The following is a 26,503-nucleotide window of genomic DNA, read 5'->3' as shown; positions in this document are numbered from 1 at the left end:
CTGTATGTGTGTGAGTGTGTGTGTGTGTGTGAGTGTGTGTGTGTGTGAGTGTGTGTGTGTGAGTGAGTGTGTGTGTGTGTGTCTGTATGTGTGTGAGTGAGTCTGTGAGTGTGTGTGAGTGAGTGTGTGTGTGTGAGTGTGTGTGTGTGAGTGAGTGTGTGTGTGTGAGTGTGTGTGTGTGAGTGAGTGTGTGTGTGTGTGCGTGTACGTGTGTGTGCGTGTACGTGTGTATATACAGTACATATGTGAGCTGTTGTCAGGACTGTGTGTCTGTGCCTGTAAGGAATAGATCCCAGGAGATGTGTGAAAGCATCGAAGTCCCATCCGGAACATTCCAGGTTCAATTTAGATCCCCTTGGATCTTGGCCAAGCTGAGATTGATTTGTGAGGACCTGGTATAGTTTTGGCAGTAAATACCAGTAGGTGAAGTAAAGTTTCTGAGAAAGCGTATTTAAATAGCATACTCATTTTGGTAAAGTGTACCGTCCAGGGAATCTTTCATCAGATTCTGAATTAAACAAAAAAAAGCTATGTGTGTTTTTAATAAAATATCCCATGGACAAAGATCTTATCCAGTTTATGTTCCGTGTGGATGAGCTCTGATCAAGTTACTGAGACCCGGGAAATGTTTAACTACACACCAGCCCTCCACCACCACTGGCAGAACAAGAATAATCAGGCGGGAAGTGCCTGCTTTCCAGGGCAAGTGGTAAGTGAGAAGAAACACAAAGGACCAAGGTACAGCTTGATAGATTCTTGCTCAGTCAGGGCATGAAGGGATATGGGGAAATGTGGGAGATTGGGGCCGAGTGGGAAATCAAGCGGCCATGATGAGCTGGCCGAGCAGACTCGATGGGCCAAATGGCCTCATTCTTATGGTCTAAGATTCAGGATTCAAAATTCAGATTTATTTATCATGTGTACATCAAAACATACAATGAAATGTGTCACTTGCGTTAACAACCAACGCACGAGAGTGTGCTGGGCGCAGACCGCAAGAGTCACTCTGCATTGTGGTGCCAACACAGCGTGCCCACGATGCTTGGCAGAACAACAAGCAACAAAAAACAACAACAAAACAAGCCCCGTTGCTCCCTCCCTCCCTCCCACCAGTGCACATACTCAGTCCTCTAACCCCAGTGCACATACATTGGAGGAGGTAGTGACGACGTTTCAGGCCGAAACCCTCCTGATGAAGGGTTTCGGCCCAAAATGTCGTCACTACCTCCTCCCATAAATGTTGTCTGGCCTGCTGAGTTCTGCCAGCATTTTGTGTTTTTGTTTATTTCCAGCACCTGCAGATTCACTCGTGAGGCCTATAAGATAATGGTCTGTCCTGGGGATAAAGGCCTGAGTGTGTGGGTGGGAGCGAGGGAGGGAGGAATGGGCTTGCTTTGCCATTGTTGTTGTGTTCTGTGTTGTTCTGCCAAGCGTAGTGGGCAGGCGTGTTGGCGCTGGAATGTGTGGCAACACTTATGGGCTGTCCTCAGCACATCCTTCGGCTGTGTCAGTCGTTGACGTAAATGGTGCATTTCACTGAATGTTTCGATGTACATGTGATAAATGAATCTGGATCTTGAAAGGTCTACTCGGTACTTGTCCATCATCTCGTGAACATCAGCGTGGAACGTCACAACACAACGACAATATCTTCTAGTGTCAGCAGACGCTAGTCTCCACTTGTCTCAGAGGTAGTTTGTTTTGATTGCTGCCTTGTCTATCAAATGGGACACAGATCTAAGCCCCACTTGGTGTAACATCCAGTAGCATTCATGTTTCATGGTTTTGTGACCAATATTCATTCTTCTATACACATTATAAAATACATCCCAGCCCGGTCAAATTGCTGCTAATTACAGGGAGGTTACTGTGCACATGATAACGGTAACTGCGACTCAATAAGTACATCAGTGGATGCAGCACCAGAATTCCAGAAAGTTCTCCAGGACTCAGAAACAGTCCGAGGCCTGCTGTGACTATGCAGCCCGAGGGGGTTTGACCTGCGTACACTCTCACTTGGGTATTATCTGAGCTTTGTCAGATGTGGTCTCCTCTGGCTCTGACTCCTCAGCTTCCCCGGGCTCAGACAGGATCATTCCCACAACATGCTCCTCAAACACCGGCCCTTTACTCGTGAAGCTCCCGGCTGGGGAGGTGGCTGTTCTGTCCGGAAAGTTCTGGGTGGGTTCACTGGCTGGAGGTCTCTCAGAACCAAGTCTGAAGATACTTCGCAAGTGGCTTATCAAGGCTAGGCTTCTCTTGCCAGAGTGGTGGTGAAAGCTGTACATCTGCTCCATCTCCCCAGCCTCCGAGATGACCATGGCAGTGGCATACTCTTGGGGACACCTCCTGTTGCCCGGTCCCTCTTTGATTTTCACTTGAAACCTTTTCCTCAGGTTGAGCACAAAGTAGGCGAGGCCACTCACTATCAACATTGTACCTGGAGAAAGATGGGAATTGTCAGATTCCTGACGTTCCTCACACTAATCAGCACAAAACTCTCCATTCTGTGTTACATAGAACCTAGCACAGTACAGCACAGGCCCCTTGGCCCACAGCGTTGTGCCAGTCTTTTAACCCACTCCAACATCAATCTAACTCTTCCCTCCCACATAACCCTTCATTTTTCTATCGTCCATGTGCCTATCTGAAAGTCTCTTAAATATCCCAAATGTATTTGCATCTACCACCATCTCTGGGAAGCTGTTCCACATATTCACCACTCTGTGTAAAATAAATTACCTCTGACTTCCCCACTATACTTACTTAAAATCACCTTAAAATTCCATTTCCGCCCTGGGAAAAATGTCCCTGGTTATCCACTCGATCTCTGCCTTTTATCATCTTGTACACCTCTATCAGGTCACCTCTCACCCTCCAAAGAGGAAAGCCCTCGCTCACTCCACCTATCCTCATAAAGCACGCTCTCCAAACCAGGCAGCAACCCGTGAGGAGAGCAGCTCGGAGGTCAGAGTGTTGCCCCTGCAGTCTGTGCATTCTCCCAGGGCCCACGTGGGTTTTCTCTGGGCGCTCTGGTTTCCTCCAGCACTGCGAAGGCCAGTGTAATCTGCACCCTGTGTGTGAGTGGTTGATTCTGCAGGGAGTTGGTGGGAAGGTGCGGAGAAATGGAATTAGTGTCGAATTCCAGTAAGTGACTGGTTGGTCCCTTTGTAGGTTTTCACAAATGAAATGACAAGGCATTTTATGTATAAGAAAAGAAATGTACAACTCATTTATTGGTCTTCAAAAAGCTGAACATAAAGTTATGGTAAAACCCCGTTCTGTAATTATGTCATCATGTCAGAGCAGCCTCTTAAAATTTAATGCCAACCCAAAGTCAGTGGTTGTGGATTATGTACACTTCCACCAGTCACGTTACTCTACGCCTTCACTGGTCTCAGAGACATGACCCATCACAAACCTCGCTATCACGCCGTACAATAATATCGTGCCCTCCTGCCCAGACTGAATACGGTGGGGTCAAAGAGATCAGCGAAACTACTCACAAGCCGATAACTCATTGAGGAATACACTCACCTGGAATAGTGGCATGCCAGATCAGAACCGGGTGTAGGAAGCAAGCCACAGACAGGAAGATGAATGTGAGGAACTTCTGAAAGCCGTTGGGGCGGACAGCTTTCTTCCACACGTTCCAAACCTTGCTGTCTGCTGTCTGAAATACATAGCTAAAAGGGTTGTAAGGAAAGAATTAAATTCGATTCCTCCTTGGCGTATGCTAAAATGTGTAAGACAGAACAATATCAGTCTGGGATGTGGGAAAGTACAAGGGAGTCGACCCACAGCCGTTTGTTTGGAAAGGTACCTGGGCAAAAGTTAATATAAGACTTTTGGATGGATCTTAAAGGGTATAAAAAGGGGCAATTTCTTTCTGCAAGAAGGACTGTTCTCCTGGGCTGGAGATAAAGACAAGGACATTGAGAGAGGGGGAGAGAATGTTGGAAATGCTGTCAGTCATCTGTGCTTCCCTCTGTGTGGAGTCTGGACCACACCTGCTGGTAGAGTGAGCATGCAAAGTGCTTAACTGGGACATGGAGTTCAAACGATGGCATCCTGAACTCAGGATGATGATGTTCATGGCACAAGGGAAGAACGCAGAGTTGGACAGAGCCTGATTCTTCCACATGTGTGTCACCTTGTTACCAACAAATGTGTGTTGCCAGCTGCTGTTAAAGGACATGTGGGCTTTTCGGATCCTCTTCACTGGGAGGGAGGTGCGAGTGTGGAATGAGCTGCCAGTGAAGTGGTGGACTTGAGAGAAGGGAACACCAGGATAGGTACTTGGATGGGAGGGGTATGAAGAGATACAGTCCAGGTGCAGGTCGATGGAACTTGACTCAATAGCAGTTCAGCGCAGTCTAGGGCCTGCTTCTGCACTGTAGTACTGTACGACTCTGTGACTTTCACATGAATACAGTACCCTGCCTCCTTTGTTTCTCTTGCTGCTGAATTAGTAAAGAACAATTTGTAAAACTGTTTTCGTTACAAGGGTAAATGCAGCATTTTAAATCTATTGGTGATGGGGGAGAACAGATAAGAAATCAGAACAGCTTTTTCTTGCTGCTGGATTTTAACATACGTTTTACCATGAACAATTTTCACTCCAATATGTGTAATATGCAGGAACATTAGTACCACAAACATCAGAGCTATAACCTTCCTCAGCACTTGCTGTGTGTTTACAAACTACTGGCATGTCTTTTCACAGTAAATTTTTAGCATGTGGGAAGCTGGCAATCGCTATTGTACAGAGCAGTACTGTCCAAAAGCCTTAGGCACGTATACATAGTGAGGGTGTTCTGAGCACTCAGCTCAGTAGTATTAAGTTTTATTTGGTATTTGGAAAGTCATAATATACGGTACCGTGCAAAAGTCTTAGACACCCTAGCTATATATATATGCCTAAGACTTCTGCACAGTACTGGAGGTAGTAAAATTGCCCAAGAGCCCAGTGAATCCACAGAAAGATTGGGTGACATTTCTCATCGAGGACATGCTGAGCTTAAGGTTCAGTTGTCAATTTTGGAAAAGACTAAACTTAGAAAGATGAGAGGGCACTTGTCCATCTGTGTGCATTTGAGAAGCTGGGACAAGAGAAAATAAACTGATAAGCACGGGAAATTTTCAGATTAAACAAAGACTGAGGGGATTTCTTCCCTCTATTCCCTCTAAGATCGAGAGGATATCTTCCCTCCATCCTGTTTGCCAGACTAATAGCTGCAAATGTAAACAGGCTTTACCCAGAACTCTGAAGACATATAATCTGAATATAATTTTTGACAATCTTTACTTTTTCTGTCATTCCCAATTTACAGAAGAGGCACGATGCAGACTACTCTGAACTCAAGTCTGGGGAGTTCAAGTTGCTGGGATAGTTTCATGTAACGAGCGACTGGTTAATCAGCAGCAGAGAAGAGATCGGGTCCAGCTGCAGCAGCTTCATCATGTTTATAACCCTCGCTGGGAAATTATGATCTGTGCCAAGGTTAGTTCCTGTTGTTGAGGGCCACATGAAGCATTGGGACCAACAACGTCTCTTAAGTAAGTGAACTTCTACTTACGGGCAGCGGTGGGCAAGAATAATGTCAATAAAATACGGGCTCTCCAAAATCGCAAGCACTGCTGCTGCAAATCTTAACAGAAAAAGCAGTGTTAACCTTTTAATCTCTCACATATTACTGACACAAACAAGAAAACCTTGAACTGATGGAGGTTCATTAATATACTTACAGCAAGTAAACGGCCAGTTTAGTGAACTGCCCTTCAACTGCAGTAACAACTCCAACGCCGAGGAGCACTGGGTGTTAAGTGGACAGAAGACACGTCATTAATTATCATTTAGGAACAGTTATTACCCTTCAACCATCAGGCTCCTGAACCAGTGCGGATAACTTCACTCACTTCAACACAGCTGATTCCACAACCTCCAGATACACTTTCAAGGACTCTACAAGTCATGTTCTCAATATTATTTATTTTTTATTTGCACAGTTTGACTTCTTTTGCACATTAGTTGTTTGTCAGTCTTTTTTGTGTGTCGTCTTTCATTGATTCTATTGTACTTCTTTGTTCTAGTGCGAAGACCCACAAGAAAATGGATCTCAGGGTAGTATATGGTAGTAACTTGATAATAAGTTTACTTTGTACTTTCTTCCTCTAATCAACTAAACTCATGAGGCTTCATCTAGATCGATGGAACTGACCTTCGAGCAAAGATTCAGCTTCCAAAGGGAGGTCCTTGACTCTCAGGGTCAGGATTGGGGTCCCTCTGGGTTGCACCTTGACCCAATGTTGGCATTTATTGGAACTGGAGGCTGTTTGTATTCTCATATCACAAACAAGAGGCCAGAAACCACATAACGTGATGGAGATTATTCTGGTTATCCGTTCATGGTGGCACCATTACCCCAACAAGGACAGCAGTGGTTCAGACTTCCAACACTAACACTACAGAGAAACTAGAGTCACAAAGTCACAGAGCAATATAGCACAGATATAGCACTTCAACCCAACCATTCCCTGCTGTCCACAGTGCCCAACTCAAATGTCCCGATTTCCTGCATTCGGGCAGGATCCCACTAACCCCCCCTCGTCATGTACCTATCCAAGTGGTTCTGAAATAATACTATTGATCCCACTTCAATCACTTCCTCTGGCAGCTCGTTCCATATAGTCACCACCCTCGGGGTGAACAAGTTGCCCCTCTGGTACCTTTTAAGTCTTCCCCTCTCACCTGAAATCTGTGGCCCCTAGTTTTGAACTCCCCTTCCCTGGGGAAAAGATTATTGCTATCTCTATGCATTTTCTATGCTTTTCTACGCCTTCTAAGCATTTCTTTAAGGTCGGTCCTCATTCTCCAGCGTTCCAAGGAATAAATATCGAGTCTGGCTGACCTCTCCCGCTGCCAAACCCTTGTAAATCTTCTCTGCAAAGGAAATGATGGGTGAGTTGTAAATGCAATTCCAACAAAGGAATAAATAATAACTTAAACAGAACAAATAAAGTATGTTTTTAATCCGTAGAGGTCCGATAACACGGTGCGTGATCATGGCACCTGATGTCAATGACGCTGCTCCAACGCTAGGTGGCGGCGTGTGACCGTATTTCCCACCATCCTCCTGCTGGGCACAGAAGTGACAGTTTGAGACGAAGCCAAATCTATCTGCCTTATACAGATGAAATCTCTCTCCATCACCAGACTTTTCAACAGCTGTGTGCTTTCTAACATAAAACTTCAAAAGCCCCCTCCTACCATGTTCACATGGCAACATATTCTGCTATAGATTTTTCTCCATCTTATCCCCTCTAGTGAGGCTCATTCCAGGGCTTTGAAGAGGCAAGTAATCTCTGGTTGAAACTAATCCTTCTCCCGTTTATCATGTCTTGTTGCTTTGTGTGGGGAGGTCATATCTTGCAAATTTCCTCAGATTTTATAAGTGATGTAGATGATTGAAGAGGGTAGACTGTGGTTGTTGTCTACATGGACTTTAATGAAGCATTAGACAAGATCGCTCACAGCAGGCTGATCCAGGCACATGGGATCTATGGAAACTTGGTGGTCTGAGTTCAAAGTTGGCTTGGCCATCGAAGACAGAGGGTAGTGCTGGAGGGGTATTACTCTGACTGCAGGTCCGTGGCCAGTGGCGTTCTACAGGGATTAGTGTTGGAACCTCTGTTGTTTGTTATATAAATGATTTGGACAAAAATGAAGATGAGCTGATTAGCATGTTTACAGATGACACAGACGCTGATGGAGTTGTGAACAAGGTTGACAAGAGATTCTGCAGGATGTGGATCAGTTGGAAATGTGGGTGGAGACATGGCAGATGGAGTTTAATCAAGGAAAGTGTGAGTTGCCGCACATTGGGTGGTCAAAGGAAAGTATATGTAAATAGCAGAACCCTTAAGGAGTATTGATATACAGAAGGGTTTCCTGGAGAAAGTTACCAGAGGCCTGATGTCTGCAAGTTCGAGAGTCCATGGCCAAGGAATGGAAGTTGGTGGCCTGGAAGCTGTGTTGTCCTGGGGGGGGTGGGGATGTGTGTGTGTGTGTGTGTGTGTGTGTGTGTGTGTGTGTGTGTGTGTGTGTGTGTGTGTGTGTGTGTGTGTGTGTGGGAGAGGGGCTTGTCTTGTTGTTTCGTTGTTGACGTTGTGTTGTACTGAACGATGTGAGGCAACACTTGAGGGCTGCCCCCAGCACATCCTTATGTTGTGTTGGTTGTAAATGCAGGTGAATCATTCCACAGTGTGTGTTGACGTACATGTGACAAATAAATAAATGAATGTGACCCTGTTGTAAAGAGATAAGACCAGTAGACAAGTGGTAAAGATCATGTGGCACACTTGCCTTTGTTGGTTGAATATAAAAGTTGGCAAGTTATGTTGCGTCTGTGGTTTGTAGTTCTGTCTACTCCATGACAGAAAGGATGTGGAATTGGAGAACGTTGCCTGGATTAGAGAGTGTAGTTCTGTCTACTCCATCACAGAAAGGATGTGGAATTGGAGAACGTCGCCTGGATTAGAGAGTGTAGTTCTGTCTACTCCATCACAGAAAGGATGTGGAATTGGAGAACGTCGCCTGGATTAGAGAGTGTAGTTCTGTCTACTCCATGACAGAAAGGATGTGGAATTGGAGAACGTTGCCTGGATTAGAGAGTACGAACAGTAAGAAGAAATTGGACACACTTTGATGATTTTTTCTGGAGCTTTGAAGGCTGACGGGAGGCCAGATGGAGGTTTATGTGTAGCAATAAAAGGGTAGAAGGTTAGAAACATTTTCTAAGACAGAAGTGTGGAAAACTGTGGGACATAGGTAAAGTGAAATGGGGAAATGTATTTTTTTATTTAGAGGTTTAATGTGGAATAGGCCTTTCCCTTTCCAGCTCTTCAGGTAATCCCACCCGGCAACAGCCGACAAGCCTCGATTTAACCCTAATCTAACGGCTGAAGCAGAAACGATCACAGCATCTGAGAGGCTTTGAGACAGACACATGAACTGGCAGTAACTGGAGGGGCAGGTGGGTGGGATTAGTTTAAATTGACACCATTGCTAGCACAGATATTGTGGGCTGAAGGGCCCGTCAAGTCAAGTTTATTGTCATTTCAAAGATAAACTGCTGGTACAGTACACAGTAAAAACGAAATAACATTTCTCCAGGACCACGGTGCTACATGAAACAACACAAAACTATACTAGACTATGTGAGACAGCACAAGGCTACACTAGACTACGTAAAGCAACATAAACTTGGACAGGTTGGGTGAATGGGCAAATGTATGGCAGATGCAGTTTAATGTGGATAAATGTGAGGTTATCCACTTTGGTGGCAAGAACAGGAAGGCAGATTACTATCTAAATGGAGTCAAGTTAGGAAAAGGGGAAGTACAACGAGATCTAGGTGTTCTTGTACATCAGTCAATGAAAGCAAGCATGCAGGTACAGCAGGCAGTGAAGAAAGCTAATGGCATGCTGGCTTTTATAACAAGAGGAATTGAGTATAGGAGTAAAGAGGTCCTTCTGCAGCTGTACAGGGCCCTGGTGAGACCCCACCTGGAGTATTGTGTGCAGTTTTGGTCTCCAAATTTGAGGAAGGACATTCTTGCTATTGAGGGAGTACAGCATAGGTTCACAAGATTAATTCCCGGAATGGCGGGACTGTCATATGTTGAAAGATTGGAGCGACTGGGCTTGTATACACTGGAATTTAGAAGGATGAGAGGGGATCTGATTGAAACATATAAGATTATTAAGGGATTGGACACACTGGAGGCAGGAAGCATGTTCCCGCTGATGGGTGAGTCCAGAACTAGAGGCCACAGTTTAAGAATAAGGGGTAGGCCATTTAGAACAGAGATGCGGAAAAACTTTTTCACCCGGAGAGTGGTGGATATGTGGAATGCTCTGCCCCAGAAGGCAGTGGAGGCCAAGTCTCTGGATGCATTCAAGAGAGAGTTAGATAGAACTCTTATAGATAGCAGGGTCAAGGGATATGGGGAGAGGGCAGGAATGGGGTACTGATTGTGTATGATCAGCCATGATCACAGTGAATGGCTGTGCTGGCTAGAAGGGCCAAATGGCCTACTCCTGCACCTACTGTCTATTGTCTATTGTCTATAAAAACTGCACTAGACTACAGACCTGCACAGGACTACATAAAGTGCACACAGACCTGCACAGGGCCTGTTCCTGTGCTGTCATGCTTTATATTATATGAAGACCTAGCAGCAAATGATAAATTAGTTATAGTTTGTGTCAAAGCCCCATGAACTACTTCCTTCACTTTTGTCAATAAATGACAACTGATGTGTCAATGATAAGCAATGGTATAACACGACTTTTATAATCAGAGATACAGCTCAGTAACAGGCCCTTCCAGCCTAATGAGCCCACACCAACTAGTTACACTCACGTGACCAATTAACCCACTAATTCCTACATACGCCTTCGGACAGTGGGAGAAAACAGGAGCACCCGGAGGAAACCCATGGGGAGAACGTACAATCTCCTTACAGACAGTGGCAGGAATTGAACCATGATCCTAGCACTGTCATTGTGTTATGCTAACCACGATGCTACTGTATTATTACTTGTGGCAATGCTGACTTGAAGATTCTGTATTTATGTATTTTCAATTCAAAGTTCGAAGTATTTATAACCAAAGTATGTATACACCAGATACCAAGATTAATTTTCATGTGGACATCCACAGTAGAATAAAGAAATAAAAAACAGTGAAAAACAAAAGGGACTGACAAGCATCCAATATGCAAAGCAATAGAAATAAACAAATACTTACAATAATAAATAAATAGTAGATAAATAACATCAAGAACGTGAGTTATAGAGTCTTTGAAAGTGACTTGATATGTTGGGGAATCAGTTCAGATGAGATGAGTGAAGATTTTTATGAAGAAAACGTAATTTGATATAAAAGAACTCTTGGGCAAATACTCCAATATTTTCTTTTAATTTTCCATTTGGACTGACGGGGTGAATACTCCAAGTGAGGAATGCGGATTTATGCCACACATTCCGTGATCCTGATGTGTGACCAGAGAGCAAAGGCAGCTCGAGTGCAGGCAGCCCATTGCAGCGTGCGGATACTGATTGAATCCATTTGTAAGAACTCCATAAATTTTCCGCTGCTTGTGTAGGTCGCAAGTCATACAGTGTTTTATGTCTAGCTCTTCCTCAGATTGTCAGGACGGAGTCATTCTTGAAGGTTATTTGTTATTTTGGGGAAAGAAAAGATAATAATTTGTTGGGGAGAGTTACAATCCTGGACTCTCACAGCTGTTGTGACTACACTTTCTTCCATGCCGGGCCCTCCATGGACCCTTTAGTCTTCCCACCCTGTTGTACCTGCACCAGCGATGGCACAAGTGGTTCTATAATGTCCTCTGGGAACGTTAACTTCTTGCCATCAATGTTCCTTCAAGGAAAGTAATCTTTCCCTCATCACCAACACAAAATAGTTCATGAATACATAACCACTGATCTCCTGGGATTTTCGCACACAACAGTCTGTAGAGTTGACAGAGAACGGTGTCAAAAATCAAGAACCATTCAGTGAGGGGCAGTCCCATGGGTGAAAATGCCTTGTTAACGAGAGATGTCAGAGGATAATGGCCAGTCTGGTTCAAGCTGACAACTCAAACAGCCACACGTTACAAGTGGTGTGCAGAAGAGCTTCTCTGAATGAGCAACACATCGAAGCTTGAAGCCGATGTTCTATAGCAACAGAGACCACTAACGTACACTCAGTGGCCATTTTATTAGGTACAGAATGAAGAGGCCACTGAGTAGATACAGCAGTGGAATCTTCTGTCCTTCTGTTTTGAAGAGAAACCCCTTGGACACAGTTTCCTGCCAAAGTGGTATTGCTGGTTATGAAATAATCCAAAGAATCAGATGATCTCAGCGGGGTAAAGCTTGAGGCAAACATGAGCCCTGCTGTAACACTTTAAACAGAGGATGATTAGGATTAAGTACAGGATATGACAGTAGCTTATTCTCAGGGCTCTGTTCCACTGACAGTGAAATGAGGCCTGGCTTGCTCTGCACGCTATCAAACAGACAGATACTTAATCCTCAGCCTTGGCTTGCTCGGCAAACGTGTCCAGGAGTGTCTAGGGTTAAGGTGTTCATTCTCTGCCTCCTGCCCCACTCTCTGTGGCTGGCAGAGCTGCAGAGTACCGAGTGGATCTCCACCTAGGCTGAGCTTAACCACCAGCCAAGAGCTTGAAGCATAAATCTCTCTGCTCACTGTGCCGATGTTGAGTCAATCAAACCCACTCACCTTCCCTGCTTCACTCTAGTTTCCAAAATAAAGAATATGTTTATTGTAAATCTAACAGATATCCATCAGTGAAACCCAGGCCTCCCCAGACCTGCCAGTGTGAGTCAATGGATTTAACTTAAACTCCCTCACTCTGGAAAAACAAGATGAAAGAAATAAGTAAATTTCAAAATATGTGGTAGCTACAGAGAAAGGCAGGATTCATGGAGAGGGATGAATAGACTCATAGAGCACTGAAGTGCAGAAGCAGGGCCTTCAGCCCATTCTAAACCGTGCCTGCTTTTCTGCCTAGTTCCATCAAACCTCACCTGGACCACAACCCTTCATAAACCTCCCCTTTATGTACTTACCCAAACTTCTAAATGTTACAATCACTTCTAATGGCAGCTCACTCAACACTCTGGGTGAAAAAGTTCCTTCTCAGGCCTCCCTTAAATATTTCACCTTTCACTTTTCACCCATGACCTCTAGTCCCAATCTCACTCAACCTGAGTTAACATTTACCTTATCTATACCCCTCAAATTTTTATAAGCCTCTATCATATCAGCCCTCTAGGGAGTAAAGTCCTCATCTATCCAGCATTACTCTGTATGTCAGGTCCACCAACTCCACCAACACTTTTGTGCATATTCTCTGCACTCTTTCAAACTTATAATGTTATGGAGTTAAGGTTACAGGTCGATGACCTTTCCTCAGAGTCTCACTGATTCTCACAGTGTTTTCCTGCCTGTATTTGTCCTGTTGATATCCAAGATCAAAGGTCAGGCCCATCACAGACATCCTGATCAAACCAGCAGAACCCACTACCCAGTCCTGTGAGCAGATTACCCGATATCACACACAGGAGTGCAGCAGTCCTTGTATGTGGTCTTAAATCAAACTGGACCTAGTCTTGTTCTCCCAGGCTTGTGAAATCAAGGACTAGAAAGCAGAGGTTTAAGGTGAGTGGGGAGATGCAGTCAGAACCCGAGGGACAATTTGTTCATATATGGAAAGAGTTTGCCAGAGGAAGTAGTTGAGGCAGTTGCATTAGAACCATTTACAGGACCGTTGGTGGTTGATAGGAAAGGCTTAAACCAGGAGTTCCCAACCTTTTTAATGTCATGAACCCCTACCATTAACTGATTTAGAAGGATGTGGGCCAAATGGGATTAGCTCAAATGGGAATCTTGATTAAAGATAAGGTTAAAGATGAGCTTTATTTGTCACATGTACAGTGAAACATGTCATTTGGGCACTACAGCAGTTAGTACAACGGCTCAGCGTGTCCGAGTTCCGAATTCAATTCTGATGTCACCTGTAAAGAGTCTCTACGTCCTCCCATGCAATCCGTGGTTTTTTTCTGGCTGCTCCGGTTTCCTCCCACAGCCCAAAAGTGTACCAATTAGTAGGACATTGTAAATTGTCCTGTGATTAAATCAGGGGTTGCTGGCTGGCAGTGGTTGAAGGGCTGGGAAGTCTTATTCTGAGCTGCATCTCAATAAACAAACAAACAAATTAATAAATCAATCAATCAAGTAGGTCTGTGCTGAGGGCTTCCCAAACTACATGTGGTGAACTACATATACCTGTCTGGACTGCTCCTGTGGCTCCTCCCACAGACCCCTGTATAAAGGCGATTGAGGCCTGATGCCCGGCCTCATTCTCCAGGATGTAGTGTTGTTCATTCTTCCAGTCAATAAAAGCCGATATCTCGCTTCTTACATCTCAGAGTGAGTTATTGATGGTGCATCACTACAGCAGCACACACATGTTGTATCTGTGTGCAAGTCTATACATCATCAATATCCACAACTCCATCCGTCTTGGTGTCATCCACAGACTTGCTAATCTGCTCACCGAATAGGCAAGCTTGATTTTTCTCTGTCGGTCCTGCTGAATCCTGTAACTACTTTCTAGGTTAATGCATAAAAACTCCATTTTAGACTCATGGACATTCCCTTTGACTAATATCAGGCTAACATGTTGGGCATTCTCTCCCTTCTTAAATAATTCACAATTGCTGTCATTAAACCTGAAAGAATAACTTTAAAGTGTTTTGAAATTAGAAAGATGATAACCGATATACCTTCTGGGATGTTGATAATTGATTCTTGGCTTTCAGTCTCCCAAACTTCTTTAGTTCCATTTTCCAATGATACTAAGTTCCTTCAGTTCCTCTTACCCTATCTATAACCTCAGTCACTGCACAGTAAACACCTTAAACCACATTTTACAAAGCTGTTTACATTGGAAATATATGCTGGTATTCATGTATTTATGCACATTTTATTCCATATCCATATTTTAAATTCTCTTTTATAATTCTTTATTTTTTGATAATGGATGAACTTTGTTTTTGTGGCACACACCACAGCAAATTCCTAATACATGTAATTTTTAATCTTTGATCCTTGGTAGACCTGTGGCTTTCTCAAATTTTGACGGGCTACTGTTTTTATTCATGAATCTCTATCATTGCTTGGTTAAACTATGTGTGCTATTTATGTCATGTTCAGTGTGCTGTGTGCTGTTGGAAATATGTTTTGCACCTTGGCCTCAGAGGAACACTGTTTCATTTGGCTACATCCATGTATAGGTGAATATTGATTAAACTTGAACTTGGATTTTCCACTATAAATTATTTTGTCTCTATCTGCAAGACTCACATTTTCTCTCATCAATTTTTCTATTCCTTGCAATCTGTTTGGAAGCTTTTAACAAATTCCAGGACAACAATTGACTTCATTTTTTTTTATGGTTGCCACGACATGGGAGGCCAGTCAGCCCAACAGTAGAACCAGCAGAAATCCAATCAGATCACCCTCCAGTTGAACTTATATTGGAGGATATATTAAGCAAGAAAATAAGAAGATGATTGAGCAGATGCAACATGGATTTTTCAATGAAATCATGCTTGATTGATCCTTGAGGGTGTAATAGGGGGAACCAGAGGATGTGATGTATTTGGTTTTCCAGAATGATTTTCATCAGGTTGTAGTCAGAGGATTGGTTAACCAGGTTGAATTGAAAATTAGTTATCGATCCTCTAATTATTTCCTTTTACAAATAAATATCCTCCTCTTTTTTGTGGAGGTTACTTTTGTGGCCCCAACATTTGACACAATGAACTGCTCCACCATTCCATCATGGCTGATCCCAGATCCCACTCAACCCATACACCTGTCTTCTTGCCATATCCTTTGATGCCCTGACCGATCAAGTAACTATCAACTTCTGCCTTAAATATACCTCGTGTGCTGTTTTAACTGTGGTCCTGACAGAAATTTTCCACTGTGTATTGGAAGTTCAAAGTTCAAAATAAATCTATCATCAAAATACAAATATATCACCACGTACTACCTTCAGACTCATCTTCTTGTGGGCATTCAGACAAAAATAAAAATAATAAATAGAATTTATGAAAAACTGAAAATAATACGGACTTACAAACAACCAGTGTGCAAAAGACAAATTATGCAGGTAATAATAAATAAATAATACTGAGAACATGAAAGTGAGTCTGTAGGTTGTGGACAACACGAGTGAATCTGCAGGTGCTGGAAATAAATAAAAACACAAAATGCTGGCAGAACTCAGGAGGTCAGACAGCATCTATGGGAGGAGGTAGTGATGACGTTTTGGGCCGAAACCCTTCATCAGGAGTGAAGGGTTGTGTAAGTTGTGGAATCAGCTCAGCGTTGAGCTGAATGAAGTTATCCCCACCGGTTCGGGCTGGTAACAGTCCTGACCCTGGTGGTGTGGGGGGACTGAGCTGAGTGAAGTTATCCCCACCGGTTCAGGAGCCTGACGGTTCCGAGTAATAACTGCTCCTGAGGTTCCTGTACCTCTGCCTGATTGTAGTCATGAGAAATATTTGATTAGTTAAGTTCTATGTTTTTTTCCCGGTTGTAGGTTATGCCTCGTGAGAACTGGGGCAGGCACAGTGTGAATAATGTGTGGTTGATTTCATTAGTCAACAATCATTTCTCACTAACAGCAAAGCAGCAGAGACTGGGAACATGTGACCTCTAACCTCTGGAGATGAGAACATGTGAACTCTGACCTCGACTGGAAGGAAAGGGTTATCATACAAGGAATATTTGATGGCTCTGGGTCTGTACTCGCTGAAATTTAGAAGGATGAGGGGGAATCTTATTGAAACCTTTCGAATGTTGAAAGGCATAGACAGAGTAGATGTAGAAAGGATGTTTCCCATGGTGGGGGAGTCTAGGACAAGAGGGCACAGCCTCAGGATAGAGGGGCATCCATTTAAAACAGAGATGCAAAGAAATTTCTTTAGCCAGGGTGGTGAATTTGTGGAATTTGTTGCCACATGCAGCTGTGGAGGCCAGGTCGCTGGGTGTATTTAAGGCAGAGGTAGATAGATAAGTTCTTGTTTGGACATTGCATTAAAGGTTACGAGGAGAAGGCCGGGAACTGGGGCTGAGGAGGAGGAGACAAAAAAAAGGATCAGCCATGATTGAATGGTGAAGCAGACTCGATGGGCAGATGGCCTAATTCTGCTTGTATGTCTTATGGACTGATTTGGGTTTTAGTGAGGAATGCTACCTCATTCAGCCTAGATTTAAATTTTACCAAAGATATGGCAGATCGTTGTTTAAACTTTTGCCCCTCTGCCAACAATGGCTTTTAATTGACTTAACAATAAATGTCAGGCATATGGCATGTAGCAGTTAGCACAACACTGAGGAGTTTGTACGTTCTCCCCGTGACTGAGTACTTTCCTCCTGGTGTCCAGTTTCTTCCCACATTTCATAGATGTATGAAGCAGGGTTAGTAACTTGTGGGCAGATTATGTTGGTGCCAGAGGCATGGCGACACTTGTGGGCTGCCCCCAGCACATCCTCCGATGCATTGGTTATTGACATTATTGTCATTAAAGGAAACATTTCACTGTAAGTTTTGATGTTTTGATGGTCCATGTGACAAATAAAACAGATCTTTACAGATACCTTTATAACAAAGTAATTATTCCCACATTAATTTGGAAACTTTGCTCAAACAAATACCTGAAATATTTCTAGGATTTTCGATGGATTTGCACTACCCATTAAACTGCTAGGCCACTAAAGAGTTAAAGGCAGTGTTTAATTTGTGTAGTACTTGAGAAATCTTATTCAAACATTTATTGAATGAAAAGTAATGGTTCTCCTAATTCCTGGAATGCAATCTCAGTGACATTATTTGGATCCTGAGATTAGACTGGATGCTTTAAATGATCAAAGATTTATTTATGTAAGAGTTATCTACTACTTCATATTCTTTATTGTGAATTTGTGAAAGGTTTTTGTAGTTGAGGGTTCTTGTTAGGTGATTTCAAAATCAGCCTACGCTGAAAAGTCATCGAATCCATTAACAACTTCATACACACAAGAGATTCTGCAGATGCTGTTAATATTAATCCAGAGTAACACACACAAAATGCTGGAGGAACTCAGCAGATCAGGCAGCATCTCAGATTCAGATTCAGATTCAGTTTATTGTCATTTAGAAACCACAAATACAATGCAGTTAAAAAACAAATAAACAGTCGATGTTTCATGCTGAGACCCTTCATCAGGACTGACCTGATGTAAATGACAGGTTTCCTGTCCATTCTTCCATCAGAGTTTTTAATTGGACGTTATGAAGGAGCAAAGGGATTTCAACTTACAAAACGCAAGGGCTGCAGATGCTGGAAGTCTGATATAAAAACAGAGAATTCTGGAAGTACTCAGTAAACCAGACAACATCTGGAGGGAGAAACAGTTAATGTTTCAGTTTGATGACCTGTCATCAGGACAAGGGAACAACAGAATGGATATTTATATTAGTGTTTGAGTTCATTTGAGCTTGTCAAAATATCATTTCATGAATTATCCTTTTTACATACCACACTGTTCCAGTTGTGAGTGTGTGTACGACTTTACATCCCAGAGTCTATCAAGCTGTCAGCATTCTATTTTTGGATTTCTGGGATTCTGTATCATAGAATCCTCCCGCACATCTGTGATGAATTATTGCTGGCTTCACTTTCAAAGTCCAGAATTTAACCTATTCAGTGAATATCTCAGTACTTCGCGGGAGGATGCTTGGGTTGCTCAAAACTAGAACATGGATTAAGACGCAGGAGCAGATGTTAGATACTCAACCCCTTGAATCTGCTCTGATGTTCTGTAGAGTCACGGCCGGCCTGATCTTGGCCACAGCTCCACTTCCCTGCCCCACAGATTTTTCTCACAACAGAGACCTGAAGAGTCTCGACCCGAAACTTCGACTGTTTACTCTTTTCCATGGATGCTGCCTGATCTGCTGAGTTCCTCCAGCATTTTGTGTGTGTTCCTTCAGATTTCCAGCATTTGCTGATTTTCTCCTGCTTGCCATATATTTCATCTCTCCTGTGATGTTACAACCTGTCTCAGCTTTGAACACAGTTATTTATAATGAACTTAATTTTCTTATTTACACAAGTTGACTTCTTTTGCACATTGTTCAGCCTTGGTTATTTATAGCATTTCATAAATTCTATTGTATTTCTTTAGTTTCCTGTAAATGCCTGCATAAAAATGAATTTCAAGGTAGAGTATAGTATGTACCTAATAAAGTGGCCACTGAGAGTAAGTTCATGGTCTACTGCCACTGTAGCCCAACCACTTCACGGATCGATGTGTTGAGCATTCAGAGATGCTTTTCTGCACACACCACTGTTGTAACATGTCAGCTTGAAACAGTCTGGCCATTCTCCTCTGACATTAACAAGGTGTTTTCCCCCAGCGATCTGCCACTCAGTGGATGTTTTTTGTTTCTCACACCATTTTCTGCAAACTCTAGAGACTGTTGTGCATGAAAATCCCAGGAGATCAGCAGTTTCTGAGATACTCAAACCACCCCATCTGGCACCAACAATCATCCCGTGGTCAAAGTCACTTAGATCACATTTCTTCCCCATTCTAATGTTTGGTCTGAACCTCTTGACCATGTCTGCATGCTTTTATGCTTGAATTTGTAGCCACACAATTGTCTGTTTAATATTTGTATAAATGTGCAGGTGTACAGGTGTATCTAATAAAGTGGCCACTGAGTGTATCTGCATGTCCCACGTAGCAAGTGGGACATTTCATGAATGGCCCCTGCTGACCTTCACTCACCTGTTCATACTAATCTTACACCCTTCACGCTTTCTTGTGATGAGTTAAACCCCCAAAACATTTGCATCACCAACAAGACTACCGTCAGGTGAGTGATGGTGTAGCCTTCACTTCTCAGCATGAGTCCACCACAATGAATAGTCAGCAAGCTTGATGCTGTCTGGGAGAAAGCAGATTACTTCTTATTCTCCATTCTGAACATTCCCTTCCTGACCAGCGGATAGTGGCTGCCCCATCTACAAAACGCACTGCAGTTACTTGCCCAGACTACTCAAACCGGACCTCCAAACCTGTGTTCACAGCCATCGAAAAGCACCTGAGAATGCCACACCTGCACATACCCCTCCAGCCTGCTTTCTATCCTAACTTGGAAAAATATCTCTGTTCCTTCACGGTTGCTGGATCAAAATCTTGGAATGCTCAAATCGTCAGCACGGTCAGAGAACCTTTTCCAGAAAAACTGCAACAGTTCCTGAAAGAGGTTCATCTCCACCTGGGGATGGGCGATAAATACCTTCCCCGTGACGCCAAAAGCCAGAAATATGAATGTGTAAATGTGCCAGAGACACGCAGGTAATGAGGGCTGGCTGGCTGGTCAAAATCAAAGTAAATGTATTATCAAAGTACGTATATGTCACCATATACAACCCCGAGATTCGTTTTCCTGTGGCACTTACAGGAAAATAAAGAAATACAAGAGAATTTATGTAAAATTTTACTTAAACAAAGACTGACAAACTGTCAATGTGCAAAAGAAGGCAAATTATTCAAAGAAAAGAAACGAATAATACTGAGAACACGAGTTGTCAAGTCCTTGAAAGTGAGTCTGTAGGCTGTGGAATCGGTTCAGAGTTGAGGTGAGTGAAGTTATCCACACTGGCTCAGGAGCCTGATGGTTGGACAGTTATAAGCATTTATGAGTTTTAATTGTATGAGGTTGGTCTACTGTGGCTAATGCTAATGGACAATTGCTTTATTTCACTTACCTGCAGCCGTAATGATCCCAAGGATCCTACATGTGCGTTCCAACACGGTCCAGCCTCCTGCAGCATCCATCTCAATCGATGCCCCAGGATCTCAAAAATTAAACAGAGAATGTTACTCTGGGGATACCTGTCCCTGAGTCCAGCAGAAATGTATCAGCGTCCCATTCAGCTGTGAAGGCAGGCGCTGTGCAAACCCTCCAAACTGAGACAGAGGATTGCCTCTGCCTTTCCAAGCACTCGCTGTGTTTTGGAAACAGTCCTTCAGTGATTTACTCATCAGTCTGTGGACTTTGCCAATCCTAACCGGTCTGTGCAGCTTCAACCTGCCCCAGGGTTACAGCAATTGTATGCTGCTGTTTGTTTTCTTACAGGAAAACAATTTGTTTAATCATTATCCAGAAACAATGGCAAAGTTAGGTTAATGGTGCCCCGCAGTAAATCTCCTGCCCACGCACACGCCAGGCAGGCAGCGAGTGAAACCCTGTGGCAGTCGTTGATCATGTTTCAAAGATTAAAGTCCCTGGTAAGGATTATAGATTTATGCACGAACAATTTCTCTGTTTCATGTTTATGATTTTGACGTACACTCAGTGACCGCTTTACTAGATACCTCCCGTATCTAATCCAGGGACCACTCAGTGTATGTTCATGGTCTTCTGCTCCTATGGCCCATCCACCTCAAAGTTCAGCATACTGTGCATTCAGAGATGCTCTTCTGCACACCACCATTGTAATGTGTGGTTATACACACACTTTGTCCAGCTTGAACCAGTCTGGCCATTCTCCTCTCATTAACAAGGCATTTCTGCCCAGAGAACTGCTTCTGACTGGATGTTTTTGTTTCTTACACCATTCTCTGCAAACTCTAGAAACTGTTGCGCATGAAAGTTCCAGGAGATCAGTAGTTTTGAAGATACTTAAACGACCCTGACCGGCACCAACATGGTCAATGTCACTCAGCTTGCATTCCTTCCCCACTCTGATGTTTGGTCTGAACAACAACAGAACCTCTTGACCATGTCTGCATGCTTTTATGCATTGAGTTGCTGCCACACGACTGGATTATTAGATATTTGCATAAACGAGCAGGTATACATGTGTACCTAATAAAGTGGCCTCTGGGCGTAAAAAGCAGAATTGTTTTGCAATTTGTCCCTGAGTTCTTCTTAAAGTAAATGTTAATCTTTCCTGTCTGTACGCAGCTGCCTGCCACTTGGTATTTGAGAAGGTGCACAGACTATTTTCCATGCTCTCAGAGCGATGTTGATGCTCTTCCATCATACATGGTCCGGTTGAGGTTATTCACAATGGGAACAGAGCAGTGACAAGAAGGAGGGGAGACTGAGGGTGGAGGGTGGTCTGTTTAGAACATAAAGGAATATTCAGAGAAGACGCAGCTTGTTGGTTGCAGGCTGAGTAAAGGAAAAGATGTTTACCACAACAGGAGGGTGCCATGGCAGTTTAGTGGCTAGTGCAATCGCTTACAGCAGCAGTGACCACTGATTAGAGTTCAATTCGTGCAGCCATCTGTAAGGAGTTTATACATTCTACCCGTTACCATGTGGGCTTCAGGTTGCCGAGACGAATGGGTTAGGGTTAGTATGCTGTGGGCATGATGTGCAATGCCACTCTGCGGCTGCCCCCAGCACTCTGCGGCTGCCCCCAGCACTCTGCGGCTGCCCCCAGCACATCGCAATGACAATGACACAAATGAAGCCTTCCACTATGTTTCTACATAGGAGGGGTGATTGATAAGTTCGTGGCCTAAGGTAGAAGCAGTCAATTTTAGAAAGCCTAGGACATTTATTTTTCACATAGTCCCCTCCTACAGTTACACACAGTCCAGCGGTCGTGGAGCATACGGATCTTGGACCTCCAGAATGTGTCTATAGTGATAATAATTCATCAGTTAATAACGCATCGGGGTGATTGATAAGTTTGTGGCCTAAGGTAGAAGGAAGAGTTATTAACTTCAAACTTTCTGCATCATCACACAAAGAGTTGAACTGCATGTGCATGTAATGAGAGCTGTATAACTCATCTCCTTCTACCGTGGGCCACAAACTTATCAATCACCCCTGCTGTGGACACTTTCTGGAGGTCCAAGATCCATATGCTCCACAACCGCTGGACTAAGTGTGTAAATGTAGGAGGGGACTATGCTGAAATATAAATGTGCTAACATTTCTAAAATTGACTCCTTCTACCTTAGGCCACAAACTTATCAATCACCCCTCGTACAGGTGATAAAAGCTAATCATCTTTATCTTGTCCTGTTGTTTGCAAGACTTGATCAGTAGGTGCCAAAAAGGAGAAAAAACAAACTTTGTGAATGAAATAGACAATGAAATATGCAAGTCCCACTTAATATACCTGGTGATTCGATGTCCAAGGACGCCATCTGATCAGGAGCAAGGAAAGGAGAACATAAAAATATTGGAAGAAAATACACAGACGCTGGCTAATGGGGTGAAGATAACAGCTTTGCCAAAAGAGGTGCTTCTTTGTAAGGTGCTCCTTCCCTCCGCTAGCCTCCAGGTTACCCTTGGGCAAGGTGAAGCACCTGTTTAGCCCCCTGATCAGGGGCATATGAAGCCACAGGATGGTCATATGAGCAGCTGGTGCATATCACAAGTTCTGGTTATGCGACCACTGATGCCAGGCAGACAATCTCTGAGGAGTATTGATAATGGTAGGGCCACCAGTCTTGTATAGTCACTGCCCAGGAGAAGATAATGGCAAACCGTTTGCCAAGAATAATCATGGTCATGAAGCTATGATGATGATGAAACAGAAGGAGGAGTGGCCCATTTGGCCCCTCATGCTGATCTTTACCTCAGTTCTACTTTTCTGCACTAATTCAATTTCCATTAATTCTGTGATTATCTCTGAATCATGACTTCTGTCATGAATATATTCCTTGAATGAGCCTCCTCAGCTTTCTAGTTGGGGAGCTGCAAATATTCTCCTCTCTCTAGAGTGAAGATGTGTTTGTGGTGGAAGTAATGGTGTACAAAAGCACCTTTTGCATCATCTCGATTTTAACTTTCGACACATGCCTGCTACATGAGGGGTCAGAGTAAAAGCACAAATCTTCCTTTGGAACATAGTCTGAGGATAGAGGGTTTACATTCTCTGTGGCAGGTTGTGTAGAAGTTCCTTTGCAAATGGCAAATGCAATTGATCCTTGAAATAGAAGATTGAAACTTCACCTTTTCCTGGGATGTTGGTCTTGTTCCGAAGATCATTGACTCTTCCACACTGATTCTTGTATCTCAGTTTCCACCTGACTAAGTTTGGACAGATAGACCTTTATTTAGCTTAAAAGATGGCTTCAATATGTTGAATAATTTGTTACTGGGATAGTGATACACTGGGTGTGTGCAAGGCAGGAGGGAATCAGGTGCTTTCAGGTTGGAGGTGGAATTTTCCTCTCATTTGTAATAGATGAGAGGAAATTCACTTGGAACACTTACTTGCTAATGCTGAACACAACCTGGGCTACTTACAGGGAATTAAGCATCACAAAATTCCGAGCATGAATGAGAGCTTGAATAAGAATGTCAAGTTCCTGCTTTATTTCATCGTACATGAATATGTGGTGAATGTGTGCCAAATGGCTTCATCACGCAAACAGTTTGTGCTCAGAATTTAAAGTGACAATAAATTTGTAAATTATTAATTAGGAAATTCAGCTTATTGAAAAGCATTGTATTGAAGGAAATTTTCCATACTAATGACTGGCTATTCCATAAGATCATAAGATGTAGGAACAGAATTAGGCCATTTGGCCCATCATGACTGTTCCACCATTCAATCATGGCTGATTTATTATCTCTCTCAATCCAATTCTCATGCCTTCTCCCCATAACTTTTAACACCCTTACTAATCAAGAACATATCCTTCACATTAAATATATTCAATGACTTGGCCTTCACGACCGCCTGTGGCAATGAATTTTACAGATTGACCATCATCCGTTTAGAGGAATTGCTCTTCGTCTCTGTTCTAAGCCAATGTCCTTGTATTCTGACTGGAGTTTTAAAATGCAAGATTTGGGCATGTGTTAAACTGAACTAGACGGAGAAGGGTCTTGGCTCAAAATGTCAATGGTTTATTTTGTAGATGCTCCCTGACCTGCTGAGTTCCTCTAGTGTTTTGTGTGTGTTACTAGAGAGTGAATCTGTTAACTAGTTATTCTGAAGAGCCTACAGATTATGTTTGTTTCACTCTGCCCAGCCATTTTCACTCTCATGTAGTCCATCTCCCCTGGAGGGAACTGGTTATGGAGAGCTTACAGCTGGACAGATGTTACAATTCTCCCTCATCCTTCATCATACATAGTCTCATCTTGCAGCACATTCTATTCCATTCCATGTCAGTAAAGCACTTTTTTCAATATATCAATGCAATTTGCTTCACTTCTCCATATCAAGTTCAAGTTATTGTCATTCATCCATACACGTGTACAGCTAAATGAAGCAAAATTCCACTGGGGCCTAGGTGAAAAACACTGCACATGCAGTTACGATCCATCACACACAGGCACAAAGAACTATATTGGCACAAATCGCTGACTGACATGGCCGGAAGATTGACAGGTTGATTTGAAGTGTGAGGCGCATGTTTCACACATAAGACAGTGTAATGTCACCAATACTTTTATAACAAAACAAGTGGTCATATAAATATGTGAAACAGCAGCAACAAAAGATGATAAGTATCAGCAAGTTTCACCTTTGAACCCAGAGACTAAGTGACGAATTGCTTCTTTGGTCTCAGCAGTACAGGAACCTGAGCCAGCCATGGGCAGGGTCTCCCCCAGACCTCAAACTGCCTTGCTGTCCCTCACTGCCAGGCTGGTTTATGGAAGGCCATGATGGGAACTGCCATTGAATGTGCGTGGGCAGGCCTGCGCAGGTTCACACTGAATGACGGAGTCTCAAGAAAGCAGCGTCAATCATTTTGGACCCTCACTACCCGGGACATGCCCTCCTTTTCATTGTTACCATGAGGGAGGAGGTACAGGAGCCTGAAGGCCCACACTCAATATTTTAGGAACAGCTTCTTCCCCTCCACCATCAGATTTCTGAATGGTCCATGAACCCATTAATACTACTTCACTATTCTGCTCTTTTTTGCACTATCTTTTATACATTCATTATTATAACTTATAGAATTTTTATGTATTGCAATGCACTGCCACTGCAAAACATCAACTTTGACAACAAGTGTCACTGATAATAAAGCTGACTGTGAAGGAGCTGAGCTGGTGGCGGATGCTGTGGTCCACTCCAGGATGAAGGCTGCAGTTGTGAGATGAACGCAGTCACGGTAGTTCGGCTTATATCCTCAGAGTACAGTGAGACTCCTTGCTTGAATTAAGTGCACAGAGTAAAGGCTGAGAGAGCTAGGGCTCTTTGGATTGAACGATAATTGCGTTCATTTCTGGTTGTCTCATTATAGAATCAGAATCAGGTTTATTATCACCGACATGTGATGTGGAATTTGTTAACTTAGCAGCAGCAGTTCAATGCAATACATAATCTAGCCGAGAGAGAAATGTGATTCAATTCCAGCAAATATATATATATGAATATTAAATAGATTAAAATAGTGCAAAAACAGGAGTAATATGTATTTAAAAAGTGAGATGGTGCCCGTGGATTTAATGTCCATTTAGGAATCTGATGGCAGAGGGAAAGAAATTCTTCCTGAATGCGTGCCTTCAGGCTTCTGTACTTTCTTCTTGATGGTAGTGATGAGAAGAGGGCAAATCCTGGGTGAAGGGGCCGTTAATAATGGGCATCTCCTTTCTGAGGCATTGCTCCTTGAAAATGTCTTGGACACTATGGAGCCTAGTACCTAAGATGGATCTGAGTATTTTTACAACTTTCTGTACTTCATCCACTGCTGAGTAGTAGTTGCCCCCATACCAGACAGGGCAGACGGTGATGCAGCCTGTCGGAATGCTCTCCATGGTACAGCTATAGAAGCTTTCGACTGCTTTAGGTGACAAACCAGACAGGATTTACCAGGATGCTGCCTGGTTTATGAGGATAGGTTCA

The 26,503-nt window shown here is 43.2% G+C and overlaps 1 protein-coding gene across 2 annotated transcripts; it reads right to left on the bottom strand.

Moving 5' to 3' along the window:
* Positions 1 to 886: 886 nt before the first annotated feature.
* tmem72 (transmembrane protein 72) lies at positions 887 to 20,799 on the bottom strand. 2 transcript variants are annotated; one of them, XM_073025677.1, is made up of 5 exons: positions 20,435 to 20,799; positions 5,749 to 5,815; positions 5,580 to 5,643; positions 3,538 to 3,686; positions 887 to 2,440 (listed from the first exon to the last, which is right to left on the bottom strand). In XM_073025677.1, exons 1-5 carry the CDS (start codon positions 20,498 to 20,500, stop codon positions 2,013 to 2,015), a joined length of 774 nt encoding a protein of 257 aa, XP_072881778.1. In that variant the 5' UTR covers positions 20,501 to 20,799; the 3' UTR covers positions 887 to 2,012. The 2 variants fall into 2 exon arrangements, with proteins under 2 accessions (XP_072881778.1, XP_072881777.1); XM_073025676.1 differs by having other exon boundaries at positions 5,580 to 5,651; positions 20,435 to 20,787.
* Positions 20,800 to 26,503: the final 5,704 nt, after the last annotated feature.

Source organism: Hemitrygon akajei, chromosome 21, assembly GCF_048418815.1.
Source record: "Hemitrygon akajei chromosome 21, sHemAka1.3, whole genome shotgun sequence".
Taxonomy (NCBI): Eukaryota; Metazoa; Chordata; class Chondrichthyes; order Myliobatiformes; family Dasyatidae; genus Hemitrygon; species Hemitrygon akajei.
The sequence above is the reverse complement of the archived record's forward strand: the minus strand, read 5'-3'. Positions and strand labels throughout refer to the sequence as shown.

What these genes read in the sequence shown, in the direction of transcription:
- tmem72 (XM_073025676.1), bottom strand. Translation starts at nt 20,504, where the DNA reads ATGGATGCTGCAGGAGGCTGGACCGTGTTGGAACGCACATGTAGGATC. An exon ending in TGGGATCATTACGGCTGCAG is followed by an intron (nt 5,816 to 20,434) that starts GTAAGTGAAATA and finishes CTTAACACCCAG; the next exon opens with TGCTCCTCGGCGTTGGAGTT. An exon ending in CTGGCATGCCACTATTCCAG is followed by an intron (nt 2,441 to 3,537) that starts GTGAGTGTATTC and finishes ATCTTTCTCCAG; the next exon opens with GTACAATGTTGATAGTGAGT.